Below are 20,623 nucleotides of genomic sequence, written 5' to 3' on the forward strand. Positions count from 1 at the left end.
TATCAACAACAAAATAAAAAGAAAAACAATTGGTTGTCCCTTCATCTCTTTTATCTATGGTCCCTTCCCTATTATGCCAGAAGGGTTACCATTATTGTTATTTACTTAGTATAACAAAGTACCATAAAGTACAAAAAGTATACAAAAACAGACATGGTTTGGTATAATGGAAACAGACTGAACAGAAATCGTTAAGAGGATGATAAGCCGTAGTCATGTCATGAACGGAACCTTACATGTTAGCTTGTGGTCTCACTATAGACCCGCTGCGTGACGCGTGTTATTATCGATTTTATTTGTAAATTTGTGCTTTGAAGATATATTTCATATGTTAATTCGCGAAACAAGTAACTGACCCTCGTAAATTTTATATCTTTTTTTTCATCATAAATAAATGTGCAATTTTGTGCATTCATTCAATAACAATCATGGATAGTTTTAAGAACATGTGTACATGCATTGGCCGTTTCATGAAGATTATAATCGATAAGATTAAATATTATTTTGCTTACGAGTTGGTGGGACATTGACGTGTTGTTCAAAAATGGAGTATTTCCCATTTTTTCTCAGTGTTCTATTTGTTTGTATGTGTCTCTTTCTGTTTTGGATGTGGTTTTGCTTCGGGACTTGTGTTAAACGTAAGTTTATTTTTTGTTTCATTTTTAACACTATTTGGTTAGATCTGTGGCACAAATGGAGAGACAGAGCTCCAAAGCTTTCTCATTACGATACAACTTAGCTTCGAAATTCCTTTATTACTGTACGGTAGATTTGTACTTCTATGCGTGTTAATTGCGATGATATTTTGTTATGAATCATCTCGATATCAATTTAATGTAATCTCATTTCCGTTGGTTGGTAATCATATGATTTTTAGGGTTCCAAAGGGTAATACTTCGCTGTCCGTCTGTCATCAGCTCATGAAGCGTTGTCTCACGATTTGCTGTCCATCTGTTATCTTCGAAATTCAGTGATACACTCGATTATAAACACTCACTCACACACGTATCACGAAATCTCGAAAACTACTGAGCCTATGAAGATGAAATTTGGCAAGAAGGTTGAGAAAAGAAAGTTCCGCTAAGAAAGGATATTTCGAAATTCCATCCCTAAGGGGGTGAAAGACACATGAATTTTTTAAATTAAATTTGTCTATGAAATGTTCGGCAGGCGTTACAGGAAGTGGGAGTGGGACACGTAGCGGGACATGGGATGGGATACGTTGCGGGAAAGTCATTGCAGGACAAGTTTCGGAATGAGACACGTAGCGGGAAACGGGGAATGACAAAAATACGAATTTGAATCATAGTAACAAATTTTACCAGCCTTAGAATACGCGATAAAAGAATAACTGAAATTTTACTTCGATTATTTTAAGAACTGGAATTCACGCGTGCGAAGCCGCGGGCAAAAGCTAGTACTATATAGTTTTAACTGAGCAAAGCCCGAACGGGTCGCTATCTACTCATACATATATTACTAACAGTATTGATTTTTGTAATACTTAATAAAATAATTAAATCTCTTTTAAAATATTATTTGTAAATTCAGACAAAAATAATTAAAATCAATCAAAAATGTAATGCATGTTTGATTTAATGCTGGCAGGCAGAAATTAAAATGCTGGCCAATATTTTGAGTTACGATAAAATGCATAATTTCCCACGTGTCGTTGAATCGGGCTTTCTACAACTCGATTAAGGCCAGTGACGAAGCTCGCTCCTGCGAAATATCGATACATTTATCAGCACTGATAAAATCTTATTAGTGAGCGCAAAATTTTCCATTGTATTAGTTTATTAATAGACGGATTAATGCTTTGATTTATGACTAAAATTCGCGCTTGGAACTTGAGGCTATAGAAGCTGGAAAATACTTCGGACCGCACTGCTAAGAACTTTTCGATGCAAGCTAGAAATGTGTCCCTATTCTTACATCCTTCCATAAGTAAGAAAAAACAAAGTCCTCTACCTTGTCTGTATGTCTGTCTGTCCGCGATAAACTCAATATATTGCTCTCTTATTCGATGCCCGACCTCTCTTTCTTGCGGGATGTAAAGTATAGATAACTGACATAGAAAAATGGATGACACACATTATGTCGTCATTTGAATCTGACAGGTAAACTTTACGGCTTCGGTAAACATTAGTGGTTTTGGCAATGTTTATGCAATCGCGTCGGCGGCATCTGTATGATACTGTGCACTGGCGTCATGGATTTAGTAAGTACTTCGTAGTGTACCTACCAATTCCATGACTGGAATTGTAGGACTACCTAATATTGGTTTAATCCGCGCAGAATCGAGACAATAGATAAACATTTGTTTGACCGGCGATTTGCACCGGTTCGTAAGGTAGACGAAAGAAGGTAGATTAATTTAATAAAACGTTTCTCTAGAAACAGGGTTGTTCCCCTTCAAATTTATATCATCGTCCTTAGTTAGATATAAAAACAAAAAAAACAGTTTTACTTCCACCCGGAATACAAAATCAGCTTCGAAAATCATTAATTAGAAGGCAACAGATATACCTACTTATAATTATTTGGCTGTTATCAATTGATAGCTTATCAAAGCTAAATTCGTCGATTAAAGCATTCTTCATACATACTTTGTTATAAAAAGTCGACAAAATGGCGGACAGTGTCGCTGGAGCCTTGATTTTTCTAACCATTAACGTTTTGGTGTTTTGGCTCATTTACTTCTTAATGGTCAGATATTTCGGTAAGTGTTCTTGTGACTGTTCAGGCGGAATATTCAAGACACTGTTTTGTGAATATTAACGTTACTTCGAGGCTCTATATCTAGCTCGATACACGGAAGTGGTGGTCCAGTGATCGAGGTTCCAGGTGCCACATGAGTTTCTTTACTAATTCGACTCGTGTTTAGTAATTTTCATAGATCACCACTTGCTTCCGGTGAAGGAAAAGGAAAGGGGTAGTGTGGTCATAACGTGGAATTAAATACACACAATAATTATATTATATGAAACATTGAATATTTAAAAAAAAGTATACTTATTTTTTTTGTAGTACCTAGTTTGTAGCTTTGGTCAATATTATTTAAATTAGAATATGACATGAAGTACCTAATTTCTGAATAAATTTTGTTTTGATAGATTTTATTTACAGCAATGAAAAACCAGTAATGGATGCCGAATCCGCCAGTTTGGCGAAGTGAAAGCACTATGAGCCGGCACGGCGGCGTAACACAATGACTTATTCGATTCGATGTCATAACAATTTTGTCGTTGACAATTGATAAGTCAACGTCAAAACAATTTGTTATCTGTTGAAAATGAATTGGAGACCGTCATATCTGTCGTGCTAATGCGAGAAAGGGATACACGCATTCGCAATACACGAGAATAAACGAGACAGAGCGCTAATGTATTTTCTCCCGCGTCGTGTGCTCGGTTTTACAACACTTGTCTCACCATTTTGTATGATATAGACCGGGAATTTGTATGAATATATCTTATTGCGTTCGCTTACGCTAGCTCGTCGTCTTTGTCTAAACGTCGAACAAACACAAAACAGTGATAATTACACAAAAATCGTAATCACTTTGTAAATGGTAATTAGTTTTCTTAATATTTTCGAAATCTGTTCCAATATTTTTAATGTGTTTGTATGTAGGTTTAGATCGTTCTGAAATACTAGTAGTTTCTCGCATTAAGAGAATACGAACATAATTTAAATTTTACGTGAAAAAGGTGAAAACCTATTTTCCGAATAAATGCTTCAATATTGAGAGACTTCTGCTAATAATTAAATACCTTTTATACATAAAAAATGGCCCTCTTATTCATAAAAAAGTTAAAACATACTCTAAGCTGAAATATGTTTTGTTTCTTTCTGTCAAGGCTATGTTTAGCTGTTAAAGCTATGTGTCTCGTCGATATCCACGAGTGGTCCTATTCTAGGGCGGAACCAAACACCACATTTTGAAATTGTTTATCTCCCGATAAATAAATTTATAATATATTTGAACAAGAAATTGATAATGATGACAGATCTCATTTTTAGGGTTCCGTACCTCAAAAGGTAAAAACTGAACCCTTATAAGATCACTTCGTTGTCCGTCTATCTTTCTGTCCGACTATCCGTCTGTCCGTCTGTCAAAACCTTTTTCTCAGGAACGCGTAAAGGTATCAAGTTGAAATTTATACCAATTACCCAGGTGTACGGTCTCTTTCAGCTGGGAAAAAATCAAACCTTCTTACGTTAACGCGATCAAAAGATATGACCGTATATTTCGCATATTTTGTAACATTTTGCGATTTCACAAGGGAATCAAAACCTATAGGGTACTTCCCGTAGACCAAGAATCATGAAATTTGTCAAAAATTGGGAAAAAATCTAAATTAGTAATTTATAGTTACATCACAGAAAAAGTTAATAATTTATTTCACAAAGGAATCAAAATCTACAGAGTACTTCCCGATGACCTAGAATCATGAAATTTGGGATAAGGGCATACTTTGCTGATATGGGAAATAATCCAAAAATTTGTAAATTTTACATAATAGAAAAAAGTTATATTTTCACCATTCCCACAAGATGGCACTGTGCCTTTGTAGATCGCACTATGGAGATTTTTTAACAACTTTATAAGATACCAAAGTATTTTGACGGTTTTCACACGGACATAATTTTTTCATTTTGCTCCTGTGTTTTCCGAGAAACTATCGAAGTTTTTTTTTCATGTCGACGACGTATTCGTTTCGACCACAGTAGTTCACAGTATTCACTTATAATTAAATAAAATCTCTTCTTTCTGCTTAATCAAATTTACAAAATAATGTGTACAGCTCATTTAACCGTCTACAACAACACCATGTCATACCGTGTAATACGCATGCCCGGTGATGGCAGTTGCTTGTTTCATACCATAGCTTTTTCAATTTACAATGTAACCAATTTTGAATAGCAAGGTAGCGGTCGCTGGGAGGCCAGCTAGGGAACGTCCTCTGATACCTCGTTTTGACAGCAAAAGAAAGCGAGCTCGACGCTGTTTTGGTGGCAAGGTGAAGCATGTAGACGAAGGACGTATATTCCAGCAAACGTGACTTTGATGGATGGAAGCAGCGTCGCATAGGTACGGCCAACGGCCTGTTCGTCCGTTTCAGCCTCCGAGCTGGCTGGGTGTGGTGCATATGTTCATGTTCATGTTGACACAGCTTTTGAGAGCTACATTAATATATTTCATTGATAATTGGAATGAGTTTTAGCTTGAGAATTAATAGATAAATGGAATGAGTTGCATATTCACTAGTAATGCCTGGGAAGATACTTTCTGTTCACGCCAAGAGTACAAGATATGTTGCTCCAATCGTCATTGTTATACACGTAACATATGCTTTTTAAGTAAATTGAGAGAAAAGAGATAAAAAATGGCTTTCTCGTCCGAAATTATCTTTTTTTGATAAAGAAACAAAGTTTTGTATACACGAGACACGTGAACGCTATAGACGGAGTGTGTTAAAAATATTTTCCCAAAGAAGGTTGATTATAATAAACCGCAGCAGAATCTTCAAAATTTAGTACGGAGTCAAACTCCAATTTGACCGGTTTTTTTTTTCTAAATATTTGCTGATCTATGATCTCAATAAATATGCAAAAATATAAATTTTAGATTATTATTTTTACCTATAATATAATATTTTGGAGAAAAATAAAGTTCATAAAATAAAAACAAACATGTAATATAAAATAAATAATAGACTAAGTCATGACTACACTACGACGCCTGGCGTAACGTTCACCACCAACTGTCAAAATTCGTGCATAACGTGGCGCGCTTTTCAGTCAATATCAGCGGTCTAGTAGTAATAGTTAGATGTTTGAGAGCTTAGTGCAGGTTTGCATTTCACTTCTCACCATCGAATCGATTCGATGTGAGACGCAACGAACCAATCACATTGCGCCATGGTGACGCAACTACAACCACACTGAAAGGTGATTGGTTCGCTGCGTCTCAATTCGAATAGATTCGATGGTGAGAAGTGTAATGCAAACTTCGCCCTCTGCATGCCATACATTTTGCTGGTAAACTCAAGTTCATTTCATAAATATTCGTATTGAATTAAAAAAGTTAGAAATTAAATGTAAAAATATTTTTATAGTTCGCAAGTAACATATAATTATGCGCTTAATTCATTTTTAATTTCGACATGGAATTCTAGTAAAATTACTGGAATATGGAATTTTTTTTCTGGAATTCTATTCTCAAAAACTATCAAAAATATTTAGTTCAAATACAAAGGAATCACTATGGACTTACTGGTTGGCGGCTTAACTGTGGCGTAGATTCCAAATTTATTTTATCAGATTAAAGATTAACAAATTGTCTTTATCATCCATAAAAGTTACTATAAATGTAGATCAGTTTTCAATTTCGACCAAACAGCGAATAGAAAAGAAGTGAAAAATATCAGCAAAAAATGTATATATTCGACCCTGTGATCATATTTTTTTCTATTGTGATTTTCTTTTTGAGTTCGACAATTTTTATTATCTTCAAAACCCTTTGTAAGTATTTTATTATTGAAGCTATTTTGTTACTACCCGCGTTCGCGTGGGTTTTGTACATTTATACATTTATTTAATGTTTTGGTTACAACGTCGTCTATTTTTTGAGTATCTATTCATACAACTTAAGTTTACAAAGTATTTTACGAAATATTTTGTAAACTACGTCTAAATTAACCCAAATTTGTTTATGATATGCAGAAAAAAGCCATTTTCTTTTTGGATGTTACAAATAAATAATTCACGTGGCAAATTAAATTATACAAATTTCATTAAAAATTTCATGAAAATTGACAGTTTAATGGGAAAACATGTAACACATCTCATTGAAATTCATAAATTAACACAATTTTTAAATCTTCTTAAATCGGGATATGAAAAATTTAAGACCAACAAAAATATTTTTTATAGTAATTTATCCCGCGTAATTAAAATTCCCAAAATTCAAATTTGTTATTATTCAGTAATTTTCAATCTAGCGAATGTGTAAGTAAAATCAGAAATTTATAATTATTAATAATTATCCATACTACAAATTCCCAAAATTCCCAAGGCTCTGAGCAAAAAACAATAGATTAGAATGTTGCACCACATTATGCAAGCTGTGGCAACTATTATAATCTATGGGTTGTATCCAAAGATTAGACCCTTGTCATCATTTTTAATATGATAAACATCCTATCATTATTGAGGATACGTGTAGTCAAGGGTACCGTGAATTAATTGAGCCATGAGAGCCGGCTCTTAGGAGCCATCTCATAAGAACTTTGCGGTAATTCGAGTGAAGTGAGTAAAGCATGACACCTACTTGTTCTACTCATTAAAAATCTGGTCAAGTGCGAGTTAAATTCGCGCACCGAAGGTTCCGTAAAAAAATTTGAAGATTCGGCAAATCTCCATAGCGCGATCTAAAAAGACACAGTGCCATCTAGTGGGAATGGTAAAAAGCAAGCGTATGCACTCATTTTGTGCGAGACTGATTACAAATATAACTTTTTTCTGTGATGTAAGTATAAATTATCAACTTTTGGATTTTTTCGTTTATCAGCATAGTATGCCCTTACTTTATCCCAAATTTCATGATTCTAGGTCATCGGGCAGTACCCTGTAGGTTTTGATTCCTTTGTGAAATCGCAAAATGCACTCCTTTTGTATGGAATAAAATACAAATATAACTTTTTTTCTATGATGTAACTATAAACTACCAATTTTCAGATTTTTTCCTGTACGGTATGCCCCAACTTTTTGCCAAATTTCATGATTCTTAGTCTACGGGAAGTATCCTATAGGTTTTGATCCCCTTGTGAAATCGCAAAATATGCAACATAAACGGTAATTTTTTTATTGCGTTAACATATTAGTTTGATTTGTTATTTCAAATTGATACCTTTACGCGTTCCTGAGAAAAAAGGTCTTGAGAAACGGACAGACAGACGGACAACGAAGTGATCGTATAAGGGTTTCGTTTTTACCTTTTGAGGCACGGAATCCTAAAATAATTTAAAATCGTCTCTTGATGGATAGCAACACTGGGTGTTTATCGATAATCTTTTGGTATTTGGTATTGCTGGCAGCTTTGAGATCTGTATGTGAGTACAAGTGTAGCATTATAGTGCGGAATATTATCTAAAGTCATTGTAATATAGTCTAGATCTAGTTGAGGAGAAAAATCTTATATAATTAGCAGGATAAGAAAACCCTATTTATAGTTATTGTTACGTTTGAAAATTATATATTGTGAAATCAAAAAAAATGTTATCTATAAATGTTATTTTTTTAAATAATCTTGGATATTCCTTATTTGTTACAATTATTCGATTATCAAAAAATATTGACCGATCTATTTGGTATTGCAATGGCAAATAAGTTTTGTTCCTTAAAAATTCGTATTCTTCTCTTTCTTGACAGACTGTACGTACGCGTAAATATGCATCTGTCTATTCGACTCCTGCACCGACAGGGCCAGAAGGCCTGATTTTATTATAAATTTATTAAAATTTATGTTTAAACACCTAATTAATACCTAATGATTCTTCTGTCAATAATATAGAGTAATAAAGAGAGTAGTAGAGCAATAAAGAGTTCATCGATCTCTCTCATTTCTTACTACACTAATGCTATACTGAAGAGAGATCATCTCATATATTTATCACAATAGAGGGCACCAAAAGGAGCCTGAGCTGGCCGCTGACACGCTTAGAGAATGTCCCACTCGGACAATGGCCGCGTCCACTACCTATACAGGTAATTGTCTATTCTTGTTTTACTTTACAGACCAAAAATAAAAGCGTGTTTTCCCTTTTTTGTTTATCTAATCATAATCATGATATATAAATATCTACTTATCTGTCGATTTGTAGTTCATATTAATCAGTATTGATTTGTTGAAAGCTAACGACGTATATTTGTATAGAGAGTGTTTTTACAGATCACAATGAATTACGTTCACTATCCGGGTCCTATGTCATTTTTCTTAGTATTTTTTCTTGTTGCTTTGGTATTGCTGGCGGCTTTGAGATCTGTATGTGAGTATACTGCCGTCATACGGAGAAATGATGTTTCTGCACTAACTTGAAAACGGAGAAAAAAAATAGTTTGTGATTTTCGATTTAAAAAGTTTGCTGCGCGAAAGAGGTTAAGATATTATATACTTTTATGGTTGTAAAATGTGTAAATAAGTGAGATCTATGGGTATACGTATTTATTATATTTATTTTTTATTTAATATCGTTAATAATTAAAATTTTATTTTTCTTCTTAGTAAAAAAAATATAGAAAAATCTTGAATACTGTATTGAAAAGACGTATATGGCTATATGTGTCTTCTCAACTTAGAAACTTTAAGTGCAGTCTTTACTACTTAGTAAGAATGTAAAAAATTGTTGTAATTTACTACGAGTATTTGACAAACACATTTTTAGCCATTAGCTGTTGTTCAAGTTATAATTACTACTATTAAAAAATTGTATTATATTATATAATAAAATTTTTCGTTTTTCATCTATGAATTGGAGTTTAAAACAAAATGAAAAAAAACACGTTACGAAATAATTTCTTTTATTTTGACATAATAATTAAACATCACAAAAGTCTAATAAGAAATTATACTTATACTGAAAGTTTGCAAATTTTAAAAATTTGCAGTACTAAAACGACAATCACAGCTTTGGTAGCTCAATAAATTCAGAGTATTAGTATACATATGTTCCTGAGGGCCCACTTCTTGAAATTCTATGAAATTATGCTTGGGATTTAGTGAACATTCCAAAAGAATTGTTTGAGATCACTCCAATTGAAATCAAATCAACTACATAAAAAACTTATTCTATTACTTCTTCTTTCTAATTAAATAAATGTTTTCATGGCTGCTTAATCCCTATTAATTTTGACTTAGTAATCATATTACATCCAGGTTTTAACTGATACTTATTTTCCATATTTGCAATTTTTTTCATTTGTTTCCTCTGTGCTGGTGTCTTGTCATACTTTTTACGTTTCCTAACTTGCCCTTTCTTCGTTAGATTTTCCGAACAATCTTGATGAGACTCTTCGGGTGACTCCGGAATGATAATATTGATCGGCTGAGAGTTAGGAATGATGTCCATTGAGCAGTCTGAATCTTCGGAACTTTGTTGCAGTTCTAAACTTGAAGGTATAAAATCTTTATCAAAAATTGAATCGTCTGAATCAAAATCCAATTAAATCAATTTTTATTTTAAAATCTCGTCATTCAAAATCTCGTTATTCAAAATGTGGCTATTCAAAATCTGGCTATTCAAAATCTCAAAAGTATCATGATTCAACATTTGGTTATCCATAGCATCGTTATTCAAAATTTCGTTATTCAAGTAATTAGTTTCACTGGAACTTGTTGGTTGTACTAACGAAATTATTTTTGAGCACCTCGAAGATCTCGCTTGATTAGACTGTAACAATTATAACCAAAACCTAAATTTTTAACTGGGAACCAGGCCAAAGCCAGGATGCGTATACTTATGTATAATAATAAAATAAATATAAAGTAAAATTTTCTACATGTACCAAATTTCATCAAAATCCGTCCAGTAGGTAAATACGTAATTGAGTATCCTGACACACTCAAATCCAAACTTTCATATTTATGAATAAATATAACCTATAGTGGGATTACTTATGCGTAAATATTCATACATATTACCATCACCACCACCACATTCAGACTTACCACCCATCTAAACCCGTGGCGTGCCGAGGCGATTTGTTTTATAGCAATTATTACATTTTTAGGTTAATGTTGGATAGGCAGTAACGTTTGCAATGTCATAAATTTTATAAATTGAATATTACACATGAAAATATCGTGCTTATACTTACCATATTTCCGTAAAAAACATGGAGACGAGCGTCGCATAGACGTCGGCTTTCGCCTCAGCTGCCTGGGCGCAACTGATTGTGCGGACAACGTGCCACGAACTCCTCCTTTACCCCGCAGTCCCCGCACATCAAATGATACTACGAAAAAAGGACGCTAGTGCCACTTGCGTCTAGGTAGTTTTACGCCTGATATACATAAGTGAACAATGCTAACATAAAGAGGCACATCTTCGCCAATCCGACTTTTCTTTTTATTACAATATAGAAATGCCTTTTCATTATATGACACATTACAAAAACTGTGTTAAAAAAGAACATTTCTATTGAAATATGTCTTTTCAATTTATTATAGAACAGAAAGGTCCATCCAAATTAGTATTATTAGTGAAATATTGCAGATACGTCCTATTTTGCAGTTAGATTTTATAGGTTGCGTTTGTTTTAGCAAACTTTAAAAATACTAGCAGATGCGTCTTATTCTCCTGATTCCGAATCAGTATGAAACTCATTTTCGATAAAAACGTCAGATGCGTCCCTTTTCCGTATGACGGCAGTATAAATATAGCATTATAATGCAAAATATTATTTAATATCATAGTAATAGTCTAGATGTAGAGGAGAAAAATATAAATATATCTCATATAATTAACGGAATAAGAAAACCCCTATATATAGTCATGACGTTTGAATATTATATATTGTGCAATAAAAATAATGTTAACTACAATTTTTGAAATAATATTGGATCTTTCTTTTATTGTTACAAGTATTCGATATGATATTCGAATTCACTCTTTTCGGCCGCCATGGGCAACTGAGTTTCACAATTCGTTTTGAAAAAGGATTTTAAATTTTTTCATGGTTTATAAAAATGTTATACAGAATGGTGTATGTTAATAATGGTTGATTTTCATCATTAAGTATACATATCTGACATGCCGTGGTCCCAGTACCAGTCGGTCGGACCACGTGTCTACAACATGGTCGTATCTTATGTACTTATGCGATATGCTCTTTTTTCAATCACTTTAAAACAAATAGGCACCTACTTTATTAGAAACATGAAAATATTGAATTGAATTGTGATTGCTAAATGAATTCGAAGGATATCCTTCGATATGTTTGCGATTATCATAGCAATATTTTTTGCGATTATCTTATCTATAATTATTTTTTAAATACCTCTCTATCAACGTATCGGCTTTATCAACAAAATTATTCAGTATCATTTAATCTTAGCAAAGTTAATGACATTTATGTCAAAACCATTTTGAAATCGTGCAAAATGTATTTAAATTTGTACCCGACGCCTGCTTTCTACTTCTGGGTTTTATTCCTCATTGTGTTGATAATTTTGATAATCGTCAGAAATATGCGTGAGTACATTTCAAATTTGTTATGATGCTCTAGATGGCAAATTGCATTAAGCCTTTAGGCGACTTCAATAACTGGAAATTTCCAATAATTTCACTTAGGTAAAAAATGTGCTTGAAGGCATCTGACGTAACTTTGATGACTACTGCCATCTTGTATCAGCTGTCGTATACTTTAGTAAACTAAAATTATTTAGTTACTTACGCTAGCGAGTAAAACAGTATTCTTATCAAAATGTTGAAATGAAAAATCCAAAAATCAAAATGTGTTCAAAAATAAATTTGAGACCTGTGGCGCCCTCATGCGGTTACATGTCAAAGATATTGAGATAGTTGTGCGTTTTTCCCGTCAGATGGCGCTAATTGAAAATAAACACAGGCATTTATTTGACAGCTGAAAATTAAGTATAATTTTCGTTTTATTGATATCGTTATCCTTACGTATTATGCAGGTAAAGAACAATAACAATTATTTCCAGCCCACGATGGTACTACGCACATATCTTTACGTCGCTAGCACTATTTAACCAGGGTTTAGCTACAAGTTGACGGGACCCTATAAACGAGGATTATTTTCATTAATATTAAAATAAATAAACACACTAAAGCTATTTAAGAATACCACGTCACAGATAAAGTAACTAATTACAGAATTTATAATATTACGCAAAAATTATCTTTGTTAAATAATAATTACGGAGATACGGAAGGATTATTAGTCACACCTTGGTTAGTTTTCAGGGTTATTTGGTATAATATTTTTAAATTCAAACAAAAAACGTGCAAGATGATTAGGTATTCTGTATATTTTTTAACAACTCAACTATGCTAAAGCAATGAATCCTAAGGCTTTCACTATAATTGATTTAATAATGACTAAGTTTCATATTTATAATACTGTGTAATATTTTGCAAAACTAAGATAGATTTCATTCAGGTCTACTTATTTAATTTATACCTTTTTTCTTGATGATCTGATGATTTCGGTTCGTATGTCGTGCGTTCGTAATCGACAAAATATGTTTTACCAATTTTTTTAAATTTGAAACTGTAATGCAGTACTTACTAAACTAAGTTTAAAATTAGGTGTTATATAACTTTATCTCAAAATAAGGTTGCATATTAAATATGTATATATAAATACGTGCATATATAAATTTTTCTGCGTCGATTTGTCATCGCAAATCCAAGATAACGTATATCAGATAAAAATTGTCAGATGTTTTGAGATGAATTTATACATTATAACACGTAAGTCCAGGAAATAGTGGCTATATTTGCACAGTATCATAATATCTCTCAAAGAAGTCAGGGCGAGGATAAACTACAGTCATTAGTGAAATCAGAACGATAGAAGAAGAACTGAGTGAAGTTTTGAAACGCTGAAGTAGTTCAAGAAGTTCGTTTTGGAATTAAAAAGTGACTAAAATATTGGCGTTTTCCTCCTGACTATTTATCAATAAATAGTCTAGTGCAGTGAAAGAAATAAGTTTCCAACTAAAGTTACTAATCACACTTAGCAACTTATAGTAATAATAAGAATCATATTTTGTGTAAACACAAAATATTTTCGTTTCTATTCGGATTTTGTGACATTGTTTTGCTTTAAAACATTAGCAATATCATTGAACACAAAACTTTAGATTTTACAGCTACTTAAATAATTCAGCACATCAAGAGTAAGATTTTCGCTTCAGCGTTCCGTTTTGAATACATCTTCTATAATATTTTCCGCTATGGCTCCATGGGACGATGCGAGCGCCTCGTTCGCTTCGGTGTCGGCCATGACTATAGCTGTCATAGCTGCATTCAGTACGTTACTGCTTATGAGCTTCGTGGTCATGTGCGTTAAGGTTCATCATTATGGTAATTATTTGTTTTATTTTGGAATTTTGACTTTATATTTTGTGAATCTTGGCACTGTTTACCTCTTGACGAAAATGATATGAATCTAGGTTGTGCTTTAAATCCATTCACTTTTGTTTGAAATCTATGTTTTAGTTACAACTTTTATTTACTTTTCCCAGCAGTGAAACGATAAAAATTAAAAAAATGTTTACTTCTGAACCTTCTGAAGCTCCACATTACTATAATAATTTAGGTTTCCTATACTATCATAATAAATTTTCTTGCTAGTTGTTTTTTGTTTCGTAAATGTTGCTAATGCTATTTTTTATTATTTAATTATCATAATATATATCGTATCATAATAGAATATAGTCCAAGAAACAGTCCTGAAAATATTAAACAGTTTTACAAACATAATTTATGAAGCAGCTAAACGAAAAAAGTACAAAGAAATTGGAAACATGTAAATACATTTATGTCCTTGTTCCGATTTACTCGTCTCGTCTCGTCTCGTCTCGTCTCGTCGACTCTGTTTTACATTTTGGGTTGCAATGTACAAGATGATTCTAAGAGAAATACTCAACAATCATATAATCTCAATAAGATATGTCACTGTATCATTGATAAGATAAATAATTTCGATTCTGGGACAAAAGTCCTCTCAGAAGATAGTGCTATTGTGCAGTGAAACGAATACGTTAGTGTTGAAGCTAATATTATTATACAAAATGATTCACAAGATAGTGATAAAACTTTGAATAAAGAAGAGAAAATATTATGTCAAAACGGCATTCTGGTAATTTGCAGAAGTAAATTATTGAGAGTGGTTTAATAATGATTCACTCAAACTATTTGTAAAAGCAAATTTCTTGTGAGTGTTATCGAGACAAAAAGTGCGATAAAATTGTCGAACGTTTAAAACTTCTGGAGATTATATTTCATAAACCAAAAGATAGCAACTGTGTGCTACATTATTTCAAAATATATTGAATTGACAGGATTGAAAATAGAAAGAAAGGAATATCATATTTACCCGAATTGAAGAAGCTAACTGGAAACTTAATGGTTCTAGCATAAATAACAAAATTGCCTATTCGAAAACAAAAGAAAATTTTCAAATCAACATGGCTCCAATATTTGGTGAACCGAACTACAACTTCATCGATTCCGATGAAGATTACGGTGAATATAAATATGATGATGAGGAGTCCGACGTCGCATTGACTCACATGGCGTTCTGGTACATGATGGTACTGGTCGTGATGCTCCTGAGTTGGCTCGTGATATTCTTCTGCCTGAGGATTATAACTCTAGGTAACACAGAATAGTCTCCATATGAAATCAACTGATATGATCTTATCGGTGGCATTACGTGCAAAGAAACACGTGGATTAATATGTAGTAATCCAAATAAGGATGTTCAATCTAATGCTTAATTTAGATCTAGCCAGGGGGCCTTTTCCGTTTCCATCTACATTCTGATATTGATTTTTCTTTTTTATCGACAACGTCAATTATTTCATCACTTGTTTGTACAGAATCTTTCCATTTCATTTTGTCTTTATTATCTTTGCGTGTATCATCTGCAGTTGAAGCGATGGGCGTTGTTAACCTAAAAAATAAACCTTAAAATTGTCCCCCGGTCCCAGCTTGACAATTTACTACTTTGCAATGATGTTGTTGTCAAGACTATATGGCCCTTAGTCGTCAGCACAACATTCTTGGAAATATGCTGAATTGTTGCCTTTTCTCTCTCTCATCGTTAATTCATGTGAAACCATCCGTAATTGGCTTTCTTTCTTTTCCTTTTTCGAGCCTCGACTCTTTTTTCAATCCGGTATTTCAAAAAGTAAAATCTTTTAATGTGTCCTAATATCCGCCTTGTCTTTACTGTTTATTGTCCTCCAAGTGAATCTATGCTTCCGTAACTAAAAAGATTCTTACTTCAATTTAATCATCATCGTCACCTTTTTTCTTCTTCTTTACATTGCTCATTAATTTTAATTTCACTTCTTCCGTTCCATTTTTACCTTCCACTATGGAACTCTAAAAAATACTTGAATCTAAAACAAGCTGTATATATTCCCATTGGAAAAGACGTCAGCAAGCGCTGTAATCAGTAGATATCTCGTTAAAATGTCTTTATTTTATCAAACGCAAATCCTTCGCGAGATTAGCCCCCTACAAGAATCGTGTAAACATCATAATTTTATCATTAGCACTTAGCATATTTTATTGCTTGTAATTTGTAACAAATAATCGTTGATAAAATTGCTAACTTCAATATCACTAGTGCAGTAAATGTTACCAAAACCAGTCGTTTGTACAAAGAATTAAGTGTATCTTAGATGAAAATAATAGTAATTGAAACTAGTGAGATCGTGTACATTTGATTGATAAATAAGAGTGTAATAGTGTTAAAAATACAATGATAACGAGAACTTAACACAAAATATATAGTTTACAAGTAAAACCTATTTTTTTTTTCTTTTTAAAAGTGATTTGTTTTCTGATTAGTTGGGACTTATGAGCAGTTGTACTCTTGATAAAAATGTGCACCGTCATCTTCGGATCTGATGGTCAAGACTCAGGAAATGAAAGAAGTGATCTTGATGACAAAATGGTGGCCGAGGATGAAGGTGTTACTTCTCATGCTGTGTTTTTTTTAATGACGTTGTTGACTTCAACGTGTGTAGTGGTCTTGTTCATTCTCATATGCTTGCGAGTTTTGATAGGTATTTACATAATAATATTACATATTTCTATGCTATCTTTCTCTTGTCAGCGTATTCCAGGCTGCTTCCACAGCCATAAGGCGTCAGAGCCTGGGGTCCACTTCCCTAATTGTTTTTTACATACCACCAATGACATTGCATGCGATTTAAGCGTGTCTAAAAAATTTGTTTTTATTTTGTTGATGTTGTTTGCTGCAAGTAAATTCTTATTATGATTAACTGCAGCTCCGTTTGCTGCAAAAATCAGCCTATCACTCTCCAGCTCTCAACTTATTTCCACACCAAAACTCACCACAATCTAATACCCCGTTTTGACGTGAAAGAAGGACAAATAAACACACCTTCACAATCCACTTGATACAGATTTTATAAATGCGATAGATTAAGTGGATGTCTGTTATTGTGACAGATTTTGATTGAAATTGGTGCACAGGTAGAATGTAACTGGAATAGCTCGTAGGGTGATTTTATATCGAGACGCTAGTTTATAATATTTGTATTGAAGTATGTTTTTTTTATTTACAATATTTTAATTACTATTAGATGTACAAAACAAAGCAATATAAACATAAAACTTATAAATAGGAAACGAAGTACAAAGGTACTATTTATTTCTATAGAAATTTCTCCCTTCCCTTCGTATAGACCCGCGATAAAAAATAAGGAATTGATGTACTACAATTAGTTAATTAAAAATATTATTTTTATTTTTCCAGGGCAAAAAACGCGGACTCAGCAGCAGAGTCGTGTGTGCGTGGGCTCGCGGACAAGGCCGTCCCTGCAGGCCGAGCCGACTATTTATGTCAGCCCGGCCAACTTACCGCCACCACCGAAATATGGTATGTGGCTTTATATTAACACCACAATACACAGGGCGAACAGAGTGTTTGCATTTCACTTTTCTCTGTCGAGTCGATTTGCAGTGCGATCTAGCGAACCAATCAGGTTGCGTTGTGGTTGTCGCTGCGTCATACTCGTAATGTAATTGGTTAGCTGCGACTTGATGGTGAGATTTAATTCTATTTGTATTTAACTTTTTTCGATCTCTTTAGAACGTCAATTGGGAAGATTTTCACGTATTCAAAATGTATATATTAGTAGGATGGTCTATCCCTTCAAAATTAAAAAAAAAAAGAAATGAAAATTAATAATGTTCCTCAAACTGAACGGCTAGTGTCACTTTGTATAGTGTTTTTGTTTAAACGAGGTACAGTCATAAGTTTTTGCGATATTTTTCAGAATTAGTGTCTGGGTGACTGGAACCGCAGTCTCAATTATTCACAATTCCAGTCGCCCAACCCATCCAACTCGCACTTGGTTACTTCTACATTATTTTTATTATTATATGAAACTACTTATTGGTATTTCCATTATGTACTCGTAACTTGTAACACAACGGTAATAATAAATTATCATTTTACGACAAAACGCCTCGTTATAATAAACAGTTACTGAGGTTATCTTAGATATGAAGCTAATAGCTTCCTTTTCGAAATTCCAGAAGCGCTTGCGCCGCCCAGCTATGAAGAGGTCATGTCAGTCGCCTACCCAGTACAAGGAATACAGCAGCAACCTGGGCAGCAACCAATAGTCTATCCAATCACGCACGCCGTCGCTCAACCATCGACCAATAGGAGCGAAGACAGTCAGAACACTTCGCCGTCAACAGTGGTCACAGTCACCTCTGATGTCAGAAGAACTTCAGTAACCGTCGCCACCACATGATAACGTAACGTTATTTATTAAACTAGTCGTTAAATAACTAGTTAATTAAACTGTTGTAATGTGGGAAGTCACCGATGCCACGTCTTATTATGTTAATTTTTAGTGATTGATCGTATCAGATATATTATTCTTTTTATTTGATTTTCAATTTTTCACATTCAATTGCTGTTTTAAATACTATTTTGCACAGTGCTCACTTCCCATCTAAACTCTTTGAAACTGGTCTTTGATATTATTGAATTAAGCATTTGGTTTTTAAATCAAACCTAATAATCTTTTTTTTTGTTATTTTTAAGTAGAGTGGATTTGTTGAGCGAAATAAGTCAAAACGAACAATTCATCATTAAAAATGGTATAATAATAAAATTTAGATAACGAGAGATTGATGTTGTTTCTACTAGTCTTTTTGATTCTTTACAAATTAAATAAATATAGGTAAATAACACAGAAAGATTATTAACATTATTAAAAATAACTTGAGTATAGTTTTTGCATCAAATGCAAAATCAGTGGTCTTTTTCAACATTTGATATACTTTTTTTTATGTGCTATGTAGTTAAACTAAACTTCTTTAAAAAGTAAGTTCCTGTTGATGCCCGTGATTTTAGTACATTTTTATTGCATTTAAAACCAAACTAGTAGATATAATAGTATGGTACAATACAAGTAAGTATTATCAACATTCATTTTAAGTTTAGATTTTGTACCAAAATAGTATTTATTTTGAATATATTAAAATGCATTTCAGTATTGTAATTGGTTATAGAAGTTTTTAAAACATTTATGATCAAATCAGTTAATGTAATTACTAGTGTCTTTTTTAAAAGAAATTCTTTTTTAACGACTTTAGCCGTTAAAAAATAACGCTATTTCATTAAAATGTTGAAGCATACTCTAAGCTAAAGTATGTTTTGTTCTTTTCTGTCAAATTCAAATAAGTAATATGGTGAAGTATATTGTGATAAAATATACGATATGTTTAAACTATTCTTTAATAGCTTATGAATAACGGAATAAGATTTTTGAATAACGCATCTACCTCATAGATGAGAAGTTATTGCCTAAAATATAATAAAAAATAAAACGCTCCTACGCAAAGAAATATTTCACAACCACGTAAGCAAATGATAAATGTGAAAATGTGCTTATTTGTCCTTCTTTCACATCTAAGCGGAGCATTGGATTGAGCTGATTTTTGGTGCTGAAATAGTATGGAGAGCTGTAAAGAGAGGAAATTTTTTGCCCCGCGGTCAAAAGCCAATATTGTGTTAAAAACGGCTTATTTTAACAATTTTCCTGTAAAATCTGTCTTCGTAGAGGACGCAAGACTGATTAAATGTTTCGGAGAAATGTTGTTTATTTTTCCGAAAAATACATAAAGATGGGCACGGTGCTTAAAACATGGACATCTACTGACGGACGATTGTGAAAACATAAAATATATTTTGTAGGTTTAAGTGACTTTGTATATAAATAATTGTATATTTTATTATAATATTAAGGACTTATGGTGTACTTTTATTTAGAAATACATTCCTTTTGTAGTTGTTACTACGCAGTTGTTACTACGCAGTAAGTAACCACTACGCAGTTAGTTACCATACCTATACAAAACTCCGTTATCATAACATAGCGAGTGGCTTTATGAGACATACGCTATATATAATTTAAAATTTGTTGTGAAAAAAGAGCTTAGTGTGAAGGTCCCGGTTTTTCTATCTGTATGCAACGCTAATATAACTCAAAAACCACCCGATGCATTTTTGTACGGTTTTCATAAATACTTAGATAGTGTCCCTGAGAAAGGTGTATAGGTGTATAGTTTATAAAGGTTTTACACCAGTTGAGCCGAGAGGATCAATAGTTTCTGAAGCAATGCACTGCACTTGAGCACATTGTATTAACACTATAAGCAAATGTTATAGTTTTTGCTATTCAATTTTTGCGGGAGTTAATCTAAGGATCTGACGTGTGGTGTAACGTCGTACTAGGTAACTAAACGACACAAAATATATACAACTGAATGACAATCGAGTAGGTCGCCGATAGATAAATCAT

General features: G+C 33.0%; 1 protein-coding gene across 12 annotated transcripts in view; it reads left to right on the top strand.

Annotated features, from left to right (window-relative positions):
- The window catches only part of LOC128680740 (uncharacterized), a 42,138-nt gene extending 22,065 nt beyond the window's left edge, over window positions 1-20,073 (top strand). For 6 of the 12 annotated variants that reach the window (XM_053764106.1, XM_053764104.2, XM_053764107.1 and 3 more), the window contains 2 exons: window positions 17,557-17,679; window positions 18,342-20,073. In XM_053764106.1, the coding sequence (XP_053620081.1) occupies window positions 17,557-17,679; window positions 18,342-18,565 (347 nt within the window). In that variant the 3' untranslated portion in view covers window positions 18,566-20,073. Of the gene's footprint in view, window positions 1-488; window positions 639-2,592; window positions 2,723-8,899; window positions 9,057-13,978; window positions 14,124-14,807; window positions 15,420-16,641; window positions 16,841-17,556; window positions 17,680-18,341 lie in introns of those variants that run through there. The other 6 variants (XM_053764105.1, XM_053764109.1, XM_053764108.2 and 3 more) reach the window with 6 other exon arrangements.
- Window positions 20,074-20,623: the final 550 nt, after the last annotated feature.

This window comes from Plodia interpunctella, chromosome 25 (assembly GCF_027563975.2).
Source record: "Plodia interpunctella isolate USDA-ARS_2022_Savannah chromosome 25, ilPloInte3.2, whole genome shotgun sequence".
In the NCBI taxonomy this organism is placed as follows: domain Eukaryota; kingdom Metazoa; phylum Arthropoda; class Insecta; order Lepidoptera; family Pyralidae; genus Plodia; species Plodia interpunctella.